Consider the following 14,638-nt stretch of genomic DNA (forward strand, 5'->3'; position numbering starts at 1 on the left):
ACAACTTTATCAAACCAAGACTTTTCATGTTTTTTCTGGCATAAAAATAACATTCTCTATATGATATCTATGGACCCCTCATAGTGAGGTATTTATGTTTGGACACTTCTCCAGAGAGCAATCTGGGCTCCATTTCTGTAGCTGGTACTGCTTGTCAAAGGGCAAACAAGCTTGTAATATTTTGGCAGGCAGCCAGGATGACAAAAGGTACAAATACATAGCTGCTAAAAGTGTGCAGTGATTGTCTGCTCACCTGAAGTGTCTGGACCTCTTGCACTGCTACTGCTCATAGTGTCATAGGACATGCAGGCAGCAAAGTCATCCCTCTGTGTCTTTCCTGTCTTTATTTCCAGCAAAAAATCCATCCACAGAATAATTTGCTTCTGTTGTTCTCAGAGAACTCTAAATTAAAAAAATTCCTTGAGGAGGTGGAAAAGGATGGTGAAGTGAAACCCTGTTTCATCTTCGGCCATTCTAATTGCCCACAACACATTAACAGTAGTTATCTTTCTCATCTTCGCCCTTTAATTTCCATCTAGCATTCAGCGGCACGCATCATTACATCCGCTCGTTGCTTTGACCATGTTTCTCCTTTATTATCATTCCTTCACTGGTTCCCCTTTCCCTTCCATATTCAGTATAAGCTTCTGGTGTTAACTTTTAAAGCCCTGTATGGGCTGGCCCCTCTTTGTTTATCTGAACTTCTTTCTCTTTACATCCCCTCATATCCTCTGTTCTAGTAGTCAAGGTCTGCTGTCCCAGCCTAGGATCTCCACTGCCCCATCCCAGATTCATCCCTTTTCACTTGCTGCCCCTCACTCCTGGAACCTTCTTCCGCCACGAACACAGGTCATCACTTCATTGACGACTTTTAAATATGAGTTGAAGACCACCCTGTTCAGGGAAGCGTTCCCAGGGACTGTGTGAATATTTATCTGATATTTGATTAGATAGTGGATGTTGATGTTTTAATTTTTGCCTGTTTTTTAACTAATTATATTTTATATTACTACCTACTGTTTATATGTATTTTGTAGATTGTATGCCATAGGCAGGTTTTATATTTTTATTTATTGATTATTTGTATGTACAGCACTGTGTACATTTACAGCGCTATAGAAATAAACTATGACCCAGTACAGACCGCAGAAAAGGGGCGGTCCGCAGCCTTTTTCCCTGGTACTCTTTGCGCAGCTGTTTGGTGGCTGTGCAAAGGAGCTCCGCTTCGGAGCTCCTTCTTGCGCTGCAGTCAGGCCACTGTAAGCTTTGAGATGCGGAGTGTGTGTGACCTCATAATGGCAGCCCCCGTGTACACAGGGTGCCGCCATTATCGTGCCGTCAGCACGTATTAGGGTTAGGGAGCATGTACATGGTGTGTGCTCTCTAACCCTAATACCGGTGCTGGTACACCACTTGTTGGTGGTTTGTACCGTACCTATAATAATAAATAATAATAGTTTCCAGAAAAGTGGTCATGTTAGTTGGTTGCAGCAAAAAACAAAACCATATGGCATCTTAAAGACCAACAAATTTAATTTGGCATATCGTTTGGCAGACTGCAAACCACTTCTTCAGATGCATTTTTTCATTGTTACAAAACTATTGTTTTTACATCAACCAAGTGCTGGCCATCAACAATCTATTGTCAGATTTGTCTGTGGTCATTTGTCCAAATAGCTCCATTAATGGAAATCTGAGAATCGAGAAGCTCAGAAGTAGAAGGGTACTGATTATCTTTTCAAGGTCTTTGAGACAAAAAATAAGCCTGTAATTCTATCTTCTACTGTAATACTGAAAAAAATAGTTAGCCTCCAGAATATTCCATGAAATTTTTTAAACATTGGTACAGATTAGCATAAGAATTTCAACACGCATGATGCACAAGGTTCTTCATTTATTTCATTTCATTTTATTTGTGTGCCACCTTTCTCTCACATGGAGCACAAGGTTCCATTTATGGATATCATCCTCCAAATCCAGCACATTTTCACTGCAATAAATTTTCAAAACTGAAATTTTTTTATTCTTTTCGAGGCAAACTAGGGGTTGACTAAGGGCTTTCCCCCCTCTGCCAGCTGAACATCATGCTTACAACAATAACAAAACAAGTTAATAATAATAATAATAATAATAATGTTTATTTATATTCCGCTTTTCCTTATTAGATCAAAGCGGTGTACAACAGCAAGTACAATATATAGTCAAAAGAAAACATAACAGGCCTCTCTCCCCCTCAAGATGGTGGTCAGAAGGAGGCCTCTTAGTCTTTCAGGCCAGGCCTCTCTCCCCCTCAAGATGTTGGTCGGAAGGAGGGCTTTTTCTTCTTTCAGGCAGGCAGTTGGAGCTAGCCTGCCTCTCTCCCCCCAAGATGGTGGCTGAAGGGAGGGCTTTTTCTTCTTTCAGGCATGCAGTTGGAGCTAGCCTGCCTCTCTCCCCCCAAGATGGTGGCTGAAGGGAGGGCTTTTCTTCTTACAGGCAGGCAGTTGGAGCTAGCCTGCCTCTCTCCCCCCAAGATGGTGGCTGAAGGGAGGGCTTTTCTTCTTACAGGCAGGCAGTTGGAGCTAGCCTGCCTCTCTCCCCCCAAGATGGTGGCTGAAGGGAGGGCTTTTCTTCTTACAGGCAGGCAGTTGGAGCTAGCCTGCCTCTCTCCCCCCAAGATGGTGGCTGAAGGGAGGGCTTTTCTTCTTACAGGCAAGCAGTTGGAGCTAGCCTGCCTCTCTCCCCCCAAGATGGTGGCTGAAGGGAGGGCTTTTCTTCTTACAGGCAGGCAGTTGGAGCTAGCCTGCCTCTCTCCCCCCAAGATGGTGGCTGAAGGGAGGGCTTTTCTTCTTACAGGCAGGCAGTTGGAGCTAGCCTGCCTCTCTCCCCCCAAGATGGTGGCTGAAGGGAGGGCTTTTCTTCTTACAGGCAGGCAGTTGGAGCTAGCCTGCCTCTCCCTCCGAAGATGGTGGCTGAAGGGAGGGCTTTCCTTCTTCCAGGCAGGCAGTTGGAGCTAGCCTGCCTCTCCCTCCCAAGATGGTGGCTGAAGGGAGGGCTTTCCTTCTTCCAGGCAGGCAGTTGGAGCTAGCCTGCCTCTCTCTCCCAAGATGGTGGCTGAAGGGAGGGCTTTCTTTCTTCCAGGCAGGCAGTTGGAGCTAGCCTGCCTCTCTCTCCCAAGATGGTGGCTGAAGGGAGGGCTTTCCTTCTTCCAGGCAGGCAGTTGGAGCTAGCCTGCCTCTCTCTCCCAAGATGGTGGTTGAAGGGAGGGCTTTCCTTCTTACAGGCAGGCAGTTGGAGCTAGCCTGCCTCTCTCTCCCAAGATGGTGGCTGAAGGGAGGGCTTTCCTTCTTACAGGCAGGCAGTTGGAGCTAGCCTGCCTCTCTCTCCCAAGATGGTGGCTGAAGGGAGGGCTTTCCTTCTTACAGGCAGGCACTTGGAGCTAGCCTGCCTCTCTCTCCCAAGATGGTGGCTGAAGGGAGGGCTTTTCTTCTTACAGGCAGGCACTTGGAGCTAGCCTGCCTCTCTCCCCCCAAGATGGTGGCTGAAGGGAGGGCTTTTCTTCTTACAGGCAGGCACTTGGAGCTAGCCTGCCTCTCTCCCCCCAAGATGGTGGCTGAAGGGAGGGCTTTTCTTCTTACAGGCAGGCAGGTGGAGCTAGCCTGCCTCTCTCCCCCCAAGATGGTGGCTGAAGGGAGGGCTTTTCTTCTTACAGGCAGGCAGGTGGAGCTAGCCTGCCTCTCTCCCCCCAAGATGGTGGCTGAAGGGAGGGCTTTTCTTCTTACAGGCAGGCAGGTGGAGCTAGCCTGCCTCTCTCTCCCAAGATGGTGGCTGAAGGGAGGGCTTTTCTTCTTACAGGCAGGCAGGTGGAGCTAGCCTGCCTCTCTCTCCCAAGATGGTGGCTGAAGGGAGGGCTTTTCTTCTTACAGGCAGGCAGTTGGAGCATGCCTGCCTCTCTCCCCCCAAGATGGTGGCTGAAGGGAGGGCTTTTCTTCTTACAGGCAGGAAGTTGGAGCATGCCTGCCTCTCTCCCCCCAAGATGGTGGCTGAAGGGAGGGCTTTTCTTCTTACAGGCAGGAAGTTGGAGCATGCCTGCCTCTCTCCCCTCAAGATGGTGGCTGAGGGGAGGGCTTTTCTTCTTACAGGCAGGAAGTTGGAGCATGCCTGCCTCTCTCCCCTCAAGATGGTGGCTGAAGGGAGGGCTTTTCTTCTTACAGGCAGGCAGGTGGAGCTAGCCTGCCTCTCTCCCCCCAATATGGTGGCTGAAGGGAGGGCTTTTCTTCTTACAGGCAGGCAGTTGGAGCTAGCCTGCCTCTCTCCCCCCAAGATGGTGGCTGAAGGGAGGGCTTTTCTTCTTCAGGCAGGCAGTTGGAGCTAGCCAGCCTCTCTCCCTCCAAGATGGTGGCTGAAGGGAGGGCTTTATTTCTTCAGGCAGGCAGTTGGAGCTAGCCTGCCTCTCTCCCCCCAAGATGGTGGCTGAAGGGAGGGCTTTTCTTCTTCAGGCAGGCAGTTGGAGCTAGCCTGCCTCTCTCCCCCCAAGATGGTGGCTGAAGGGAGGGCTTTTCTTCTTACAGGCAGGAAGTTGGAGCTAGCCTGCCTCTCTCTCCCCAAGATGGTGGCTGAAGGGAGGGCTTTTCTTCTTACAGGCAGGAAGTTGGAGCTAGCCTGTCTCTCTCCCCCCAAGATGGTGGCTGAAGGGAGGGCTTTTCTTCTTACAGGCAGGAAGTTGGAGCTAGCCTGCCTCTCTCTCCCCAAGATGGTGGTTGAAGGGAGGGCTTTTCTTCTTCAGGCAGGCAGTTGGAGCTAGCCTGCCTCTCTCTCCCCAAGATGGTGGTTGAAGGGAGGGCTTTTCTTCTTCAGGCAGGCAGTTGGAGCTAGCCTGTCTCTCTCCACCCAAGATGGTTAAAAAGTTAAAAGTTAAAAAGAAAAAGAAAAAAAGAAAACAGAGAGAGAGAGAGAGAGAGAGAGAGAAATATTTTTTCTTTGCCAACATTAGAGCTTGGGAAATTTACTTTTGGCACACACACCTAGCTATTGTGTCCAGTGGCCCTGCTGGCTGAAACATTCTTGCAGTTGTCGTCCAAAGAAGTAATTCTGGAAAAGAAACTCTGGACAATAATATGCTCATGGAAGAAATCCCTACACAGAAAATTCTCAATTAGTCAACTCTGAACTTCTTAAGAACTGTTCAAACATATCATATATTGCATTTAACTAATATTTCCTGTTGTTTTTAGTTGTGTATATTATCAGATCCCTGCTCATCTACAATGTGCACGTCTCTCCTTTCTTATTTCCTAGAAATGAATACAAGTTTTGCTATGATGGAAATTGAATTAGGAACTTTTCTGTCTTCTTCATTGCACTTAGCAGTAGAAGCAAACATTTTGCTCCTTTGTTTAAAACAAACTTTGTGGTTTTCAGTATACATACCAATAAAAATAACAACAGAGCTCATATAGGATCCCTGGGAAATAACCAGTGCAATAATTGTCCAGGCTTTACAGTTCCCCAATGATACACACTTTTTACCAGAAGTAAACAGCTTGGAAGAGAGTGCTAAGGAAGTAAGTGGCCTCAAGGGCCAGCACAGTGAATGTACCTCTTACAGGCAGTATTTGTGAATATTCTTGGGAAATACAAATGAAGGCAAAGCCATACTGACCATAAAAGAAATGCCAAAAATCATATTGTAATGTTATCTTTATTAAGGCACAGAAAAAGGCACAACATGCATTGTGCTCACTGCCTGCTTCACCTAGCAAAGATAATTTTAAAAGTCTTTTATAGAAAAAGTCTTGCAAGGCTAGCAGCAATACAAACCACAACACAAACTACCACACAAGTTATTGGCAGGTAAAGGTCATAACTTTTATTGCTAACAGCTATATAGGTTGACTGGACATGAGGCAAAGATCCAGTGTCTGATACTGAATGTCTCAAAGCATTCACCATGAACAGGATTCTTGACCCAGAGCAAAGGAGATAGCTACCAAGAAGCCACTCAAGCACACACCCACTGTGTGGTTCTCTGCCAACATGGTGGGTATTATCTGTAAGCTTCTTCCCCTGCACTCCCCCTACTAAACTGCTGGATGTTGTGCTACCTGGCTCAATTCCTGTGCACCTGGATCTTGCCCCATGCTACACTGCTACAGGTAAAGGTCACAATTTTTATTGGTAACAGCTGTATAGATTGGTTTGGCATGAGCAAAACTCCAGTGTCTGATCCCCAGTGACCCAAAGCATTCAACATTAACATGATTTCTGACCCAAAGCAGAAATCAATGAAGGAGATAGCTACTGAGAAGCTACTTGGGCACAAAGCGTGGTTCTTGCAGAGCAGTTCCTTTTATATACTACTCAGATGGAGCTGAGAGCGTGGCATCCTCGCCTCTGGTATCAGCTGGTGCAGGGGGTGGGGCTCTGAAGGGAGGGGCTTCTGGGGACAGAGTGCTCAGCTTCCCCCAGACCGCTCCATCCCTCTCCTCATGAGGGAAAGGATGGGATGGCAGGGGGGAGTGCACTCAGCCTCCCTTTGGGCTGCTCTGTCCCTCTCTTCATGAGGAGAAGGACGGGATGGCACAGTGGAGAGGGCCTGAACAGGTTTCATCCTTCTTCTGGGCTGTCATGCAGTGCAGGCTGCACCCCCCCCCCAGTGATGTCATTACCTGAGGGGAAGCTCCATTCCTCAGGTTGGGTGCCTGAGCAGCATCTCCTCCCCAGTGCATTGACTGGCTGTGGTTCCTGGGAGTCCAAATGCTGCAAAGAGGCCTGGGGAGAAGAAGTGATGCTACACTAAGAATATGGTGGCCTCTTGCCGCTCACGTCACTGCCATAGCCAACAAACACCCCGCTTCCCTTTTGAATCTGAGGGGGCCCTCCTTTTACAGAAGCAAATTTAAGATTTATTTTACTTTCTCAACATCACCAGAGCTAAAGAGATGTTAAATGAAGTCTTGGTTAAATTGTCTCCCAGTCCATTTGAAAGGAGAAGGGAATGCAGAACCCTGAGGTCACATAAATGCTAAACCACAATGTAGCAACATATGCAACTATAGCCAGTGTGTGGATTGTAGAACATCACTACTTTTAGCACTAAGTTTGTCATTTATCAAGCTATGTAAATGACTTTCATTCCCTATCTGAGCTTTAAGATATTCTGGAGGCACTCTTCTTTTAATCACATCACCTTCACAATCACAGTTTATAAGGACACAAGGAGATCCTTCATGGTGATTTCTCCCAGACCCTAAATCAATGATGGTGAACCTTGTTGGGGCCAAGTGCCCCAAATAAAAGTTTTTCTGGCATAACGTATTACCCTGTGCCAGGGTTGGGACTTACGCCTTCCAGGGGCAGGTCTTCTGCCTCCAGGGCCAGGAGTTCCACCCTCTGGGGCCGGGACTGCGATGGGACTTCTGGCGCCTTTCCCATCCTCCAGCTGCCTTGGGAGAGGCAGCTGAGGCTGAGAAAGGTATGGGAGGAAAACAGGCACGCACCTGTTCTGTCTTCTCTCCCTGTGCTTTCCCCAGCTTTCAGCTGCCTCTGGATAGACAACTGGGGGCTGGGAAATGTCTGGGAGGAACTGGGTACTGGGCCAAATGGCAGCATGTACCATCTCTGGCATGTGTGCCATAGGTTTGCCATCACAGCCCTTGAGCTCCTTTCCAAGGGAAGACTAGGCTAACACAGATCTAGTTTTCTTTTTTGCCACAGGCTAAGGTGTGTTATCTGATGAGAAAGGGACTTTTAATGTGGAGTGTTCTCTTTTCTTGCTTTTAAATGGTTTTCTCTTTGGTTGCTATTTTTAATAAGATAACATATTTTAATAAGTTGTGGGTTTTGTTGTGTGTTTTTTTAATTTAAAAAAAACATATTGTGAGTGTTGTCCAGTACTGGAAGTCTTAAAATACTCACCCAACTTCTGCTAAGATCCAGTGGGAGAAACTCATCATTCCTGAGTACTGTATTAAGAAGACCATGATCCCTGACCATGACTCTACAGTTACTAAAACTTTCCTTTTGATTATATTTCTAGATATTTGTTCTAGTTATAAATATTAACTCTATATGCATGACTTTGAGAAGATGTAAAAAACCAATGTCCCTAATTGCACAAACTGAGAGGACCTACTTGTCTGTAACCTTTACACTTAACACAGACAAATCATCCTTTGCAGATATAGCTAAGAAACAGTTCAAGTTGGGGACAGGTTGGGATCACTTCTGGCAGAATTGGAAAGAACTGCTGGAGCCATCCAGTCCAACCCTCTGCCATACAGGAATATACAACTGAAGCACTCTCAAATGATGGCCATCCAAATTCTGCCTAAAGACTTCCAAAGATAGAGAGTCCATCACCCTCTATGGCAGCCTGTTCTACTGTCCAACAGTTTTTACTACTACTTACTACAAAAATGTTCTTCCAATGTTTAATTTGAACACATTGATTCTAATCTCCGAAGCATCAGAAAACATGCTCACTCCATCTTCTACGTGACATCATCATTTCAGGCATTCAAATATGTCTACCATATCACCCTTTTGTTCTCCAAGCTAAAAATGCCCAGATCCTTAAGCCATTCCTCATATATCTTGGAAGCCAGAGGTTTTACCATCATGGTTAACTTCCTGAACACATTCCAACTGGTAAATATACTTCCTGAACTGTCTTTAATCATGATGCATGCACCATTTGAACAAATCAATACAAAACAGTAGCCATTTCCACCATGACGAATATATTTTTAGTAACAATATATGTGATAACTTGAATTGGTACAATTACAATCACTTCCTAGTTTCTCTGGGTTTCACAGTCCCAAGAACAATAATTGTATTTGTGTTCCATGTCACTGTGGTGTCATTGGGATAGAATTCAGAGACTTAGGGCCTGAACAGACAGGCCAAAATAAAGCTGCCTCAGACCACTTTGGAGGTATGCTGTTTAAATGACACACACATCTTAAGAGGTCAGAAGCCGTGCCAAAGCTGCACTCCAGTCCTTAGGACTGGAGCGTGGCTTTGGCATGGCTTCCGACCTCTCTGGACGCATGCATCATTTAAACAGCATACCTCCAAAATGACCCGAAGCAGCTTTATTTTGGCCTGTCTGTTCAGGCCCATAATCATGTTAGTCTGGAATATCAGTACACAAGGCGATTTTGCAGCACCTTTGACACCAACTGTGTGAAAGAAGTTGTAACACAAGCTTTTTTAAATTTGGTCTTCAGATGTGGTCCATGCATCTGAGGAAGCAGTCAAAGTCTATGAAACCTCATGCTACAACTTCTTTTGCCCAATTGGTCTCAAAGATATTGCAAGATCCTTTTGCAATATGACATCATGATGGGTGTGACTCTCCTGAAGCTCTGCTGTGGATGTCATCTTATTTACAAACCCCATTTAATCCCCCCCAAATGGACACCAAAGTATGGCTAAGAATAAAGTACACTGAAAGTCACAAAATTCAATCTAAGATAAACGACTTTTCAGAGAGATGCTTTTGAGAAAGAGGAATAGGAAGAGGAAGGAATTTATTGGCACCTTTAAAATTACCTGGCATGAGATTTTGTGGATATGTGGATTTCGTTGTACTTCGTCAGATGCACTGATGGTTCAAATGCAAAATAAACCAGCCTTGATCCTGCATAAGAAAAAATAAATATAGGATATAAATCAAATAAACAAATAAATCAATCAAATAAATAAATAAAGGTGCCACTAGACCTCTATTCCTCCCCCATACACACACACACACACACACACACACACACACACACACACACTCTGAAACAGACTCACATGGCTCCCCATACAAACACACCCACACCCACACACTGAAACAGACTCACATGGCTATCTCTTTATAGAAATGCCATAGTGATGCTTGTGGTCATGGAGCCTACCAAAACATTTTAGATAACTGCTTGAATGCAATTTTTTTTTTTAAAAGACCATTTTGAAGTTGCAAACTTTTAATACAGTCATCTTAGTCTATTTGAGACCTTACTTCTGTTGCTCAGGAAGCCAATAGTTGTGTTCTAATTATGGGACTGTTGCAAACTGCTTTCCTCTCTTATACTCCTCTTCCACATGTCTGTGAAAGTAAACATTTACTGTAAATAAGGCAATGAAACTGTTCCCTTAATAATTTATTTCTGTTCCTGAGATCACTCTCAAAGCAAATAAATGTCATGATGAAAGTATGTTGGCCATAAATTGCCTACTTTTGTAAAAGTCCTGTCTTTTGAGTACTTCCTCAAGTAATCTGATCCCACCACCCCAAGCCTTTATGGATTGGTTTCTCTTGTGTTTAAACCAGCCTCCCTCATAGGAAAAAGGACAGCATCAAAGGATGTGGGGACAGCCCTTAATAATTCATTGTGGGAAGGAAGGAAACTTATGGAACTTACAGTGTGTATAGTTAGGGCAATTTAATACAAATTTATACCGTATGAAAGAAAAAACTGTAGTAGGGGCATTGAGATTCCAAGACGTATAGATTACTGTATAACTCAATCCAGAGAGGAAATGTATAGGTGACATATAACTTTACTGGAGAGAAAGTCCCACTAACTTCAACAAGACTTCGGATTCGTCTTGCATCTGGTTACAGTGTCAACCATCAACAATAAAATGCAAGTTAAATAATGAGCATGAATATGTGGAGGCTATAGAGCTGTTGAAAATAAGCATCAGTGCTGCTGAACATAAATGTATACTGTTGACCACACCTTCAAATAGACTATTCCTTAGAGAGGAATGGTGCACAAAGGTCTGTTGATCCAACTGGATATAAGGCACTGGGTGATTTCACATTTTCCAGAGAGAGAATGAAGACAAGAGTCTGAAAGGTAATACAGTAAAAACCAGCAGGTAAGTAACTTTTTAAAATAGATAGACTTTTAAAATTACTCCATGTGTGTTGGCTTTACGATTTTTACTTATATGTAGATAAACAGGTTCCTTGGGTTTCTATTATCTCCTCAAATAGTACAGCTGTTAAAGACTTTAAAAAACCCTCCACTCAACCAACCTTGAATTTTTCATCAGTACGAATACTGCTCATTTTCTGGTACAAATTTTTAACTAAGTTTCTTTGTTTTGTAAAAGTTATATTTACTGTTTCAATAGTTACCTCAGACTAGTACGTCAGAACTTCTCAAAATCAAATTCCCAATTCTAGTGACAAAATGATTCCAAGTCTTGTTACACTATGTTTTGCAATGACTGGAAACAAACAATTATTCTTTTAAAAAAGTGTTTGAAATGAGGAATTTATTCTTGACCATCATAAAGAACAATTTCCTGGCCATTATTTCCACATGAATTCTGGCTTTAACAAGCAACAAGCATTTATTCATATAAATAATCAATTTGAAATTTTAATATTAAACAATAGTTTACAGAAAATAAAAAATATACAAAAATGGGCTTTGGTAAGCAGCAACAACAACAAGTTTATTGATTAGTCAGCTGATTGTATCAAGAAATGCACAGTACAAATTGCAAAATACAAAATAGAAAATCCGAGTGTCAAAATACATACAAAAATAAAACTTGGTCACATCTAAAAGTTCATATAAAATTACGACAAGAGTTAAGAGGTAAAACTAATACTACCTAAATAAAAGCAAATATATGCAATAAAATAGGGTGCAAAATGCATTAGACTAAAATAAGACAAACCACCTAAAACAAAGTAGAGGAAATCAATAAGGGTATTAAATAAACTCATCTCCATGGCACGAGACCCAGTTTTGTGTGACAAATTGATCTCTTAAATAAGCAGCTTTTACAATAAATTTTGCAATACATCGCACTTGGTGTGAATTTTCCCCAGAAAAGAGATGGGACAATTTGAGGGTGGGATCCCAGTTGCTCATGTTGACCAAAAATGGTTGAAAGTAATGGGATCTCTCCTTATCATATAGACAACAATCGAACAGGATATGTATAATGGCTTTGGTAAGCAACACTTAACAAAACACAATAATATACACGATACAATGGGTTTACATCAACATTTTCTAAATATGAAAGGAGATATATTCAATTCTCAGTTCTCAAGATGAGAATATCACAGAATGTCAAATATTTATGTAAAAAATAAGAGACTACATTAATAGGATTGTAAACCCACACAGAATCCTTGAAGTTCATGTCTAAGATTGACTATCCTCACAAAAAGCAGGGAGAAGCTGAATTTTGCCAAATTTTTGAAAGTATACCCATAGGCAGAACTTTAGGCTTTAGTGATGATGGTTTTAGAATTAAGAGCTATACCTATTAACAAGCCAAGAGTAAAAGCCTGTTGCTGTGTGTATGGAGATAACAGGATGCGATAGGTCTGGATCAGGTTAGGTGACCACACATTCCCAGTCCAATGCACTAAGTGGCAGTAGAGCTCATTCAAGCAGATATAGAAACAGGCTCTCTCCTGATACTTTTCAGAGAAACCACACTATCCTTCCTCTTTATTTATGTGTTTTTTAGATTCAGCCAACAAAGGAAGGCAGAAGCCAAGAGCAACAGATGGTCACAAAGCATGAGCTCTGCTGCAGAAATCTCAACCTCAGCCCTATTGTGCTTTAAGATGAATGGCTCGTGCCACAGAACCCTACATCCCTTTGGAGTCCAATTAGCCATCTACTTGATCTGTGCCCTCGGTGTGCTACTTACAGTCCTGGGCAACCTGCTGGTGGTGATTTCTGTCCTTCATTTCAAAGTCCTTCACACCCCGACCAATTTCTTGCTGCTTTCCTTGGCCTTGGCAGATCTCCTCCTGGGCTTAACAGTCCTTCCATTTAGCACAATCCGTTCTGTGGAGAGCTGCTGGTACTTTGGAGATGACTTCTGCCAGCTCCACACCTTTCTGGACACTTTGTTTTGCTTGACTTCCATACTCCACCTCTGTTTTATATCCATTGACCGTCATTGCGCCATCTGTCACCCATTGCTCTATCCCACCAAGTTCACTCTAAAGGTTGCCTGCATTTATATTGGGATAGGGTGGGGGGTGCCTGTGATTTACACCTCCATCTTCCTCTATAGCAAAACAGTTGAGGAGAGCTTAGGTCACTTCTTGCAGGACATGCCTTGTGTTGGGAGCTGTCAGCTGCTGTTCAACAAACTCTGGGGCTGGATCAACTTCCCAATTTTCTTCCTCCCCTGCCTCATAATGATAGGGTTATATGTTAAAATATTTATTGTGGCAACCAGACAAGCCAGACAGATAAGTGGCATGGCTAAGAAAATGGGGGAATCACAGCATCAGTTGGGAGCCACGAAAAGAGAAAAGAAGGCAGCTAAAACACTGGGGATTGCTGTAGGAATCTATCTTCTGTGCTGGCTGCCCTTTACCATAGACACCATGGTAGATAGCATGATGGATTTCATTACCCCACCCGTAGTGTTTGATGTTCTTATTTGGTTTGCTTACTTTAATTCTGCATGCAACCCCTTGATTTATGTGTTTTCCTACCGTTGGTTCAGGAAAGCTGTAAAGCTTGTTCTAACACGTCAGATCTTCACTACAACAACATGTACTATAGACCTGTACCAGGAAGAATAATCCAACATTAACAGCAGGTGAGATGACAAAGAGGGCTGCCTTAATATATTTTCTGCCTGGGGCAGAAAAATAAATGGCACACGTACTCAGAGAGAAGTACACAGCTGAAATCCAGGTATAGAGTACATAAGGCTAGTCATTTTGCCACTTCTTTCCCTCCCTGTCAGTAAAATAATAATAGCTTCAATAACTATCTATTTGCTGCCCATTCATGAAACCCCAAATAAGCTGCTTGAGGCAACAACCTCACTATGCTTAATGATAGGACTGACTGTGTGTTAAGATCCATCAGTCTGTTTTCAGGCATCATGTAAAAGAAGCTTAAAAAAAATTAAATAGACTATACATACTTATCACTTTCTCAGGCATCTAAGTGTTGCCATAATATAGTCTGAGATCCTGTTGCCCTGCATAACTATACTAGCATTAATGGCAATGTGGTGTGTTGAGTAAAACACAAAACTACAACTAGTACAGTAACAGTGGAGGAAAAGCAGAGAAAGCCATCTTCATCCAGTGAAAAAGCTGCTGGGTCTTGGGAAATCTCTGTTTACAATTTGGTCCACAAAACAAGATATCCAGTGTGATGTAGTGGTTTAAAGCTTGGGCTACAACTCTGGAGACCAGGGTTCAAATCCCTGGTTGGCTATGGAAACCCTCTGGATCATCCTGGGCAAGTCACATTCTCTCAACCTCTGAACAAATCTTGCCAAGAAAAACCCCATGATAGATTTGCTTTAGGGTGGACATAAGTTGGAAATGACTTGAAGACATACAACCACCACTTCAAAGCAAAAGGCACTCTGGGAAGTCTGCCTGTTCCATTTCCCAAGGCGGCCTTTTCAGAATCACATTAGCTATGAGAACCAACTAAGGAGCAGGCATTGTGGAGACTTGCCAATTTCTCTCCAGATGACAACAGAGAGAGCTTACTCCCAGCCACCATTGTGGAACCCTGAAAAAGTGGACTATGCCAGCATAATGTATCAGTATACCAGTGTAGTCCTCTAACAGGATTACAGCCAAGGTATATGAAAAATGTGAAATAAGTATTTAAGGCAAAAGACTCACTCTCTTTGAACA

At 43.4% G+C, this 14,638-nt stretch overlaps 1 protein-coding gene across 1 annotated transcript; it reads left to right on the forward strand.

Annotated features, from left to right (window-relative positions):
- The first annotated feature begins 12,529 nt into the window (after positions 1 to 12,529).
- On the forward strand, positions 12,530 to 13,555 carry TAAR5 (trace amine associated receptor 5). The gene has a single exon (XM_089528473.1). The coding sequence runs from the start codon at positions 12,530 to 12,532 to the stop codon at positions 13,553 to 13,555; it is 1,026 nt and encodes a 341-aa protein (XP_089384599.1).
- The last annotated feature ends 1,083 nt before the right edge of the window (positions 13,556 to 14,638 follow it).

The sequence above is a fragment of the Sceloporus occidentalis genome, unplaced genomic scaffold (genome assembly GCF_023333645.1).
Source record: "Sceloporus occidentalis isolate IW3139 unplaced genomic scaffold, rSceOcc1.0.p SCAF_6, whole genome shotgun sequence".
NCBI lineage: Eukaryota > Metazoa > Chordata > Lepidosauria > Squamata > Phrynosomatidae > Sceloporus > Sceloporus occidentalis.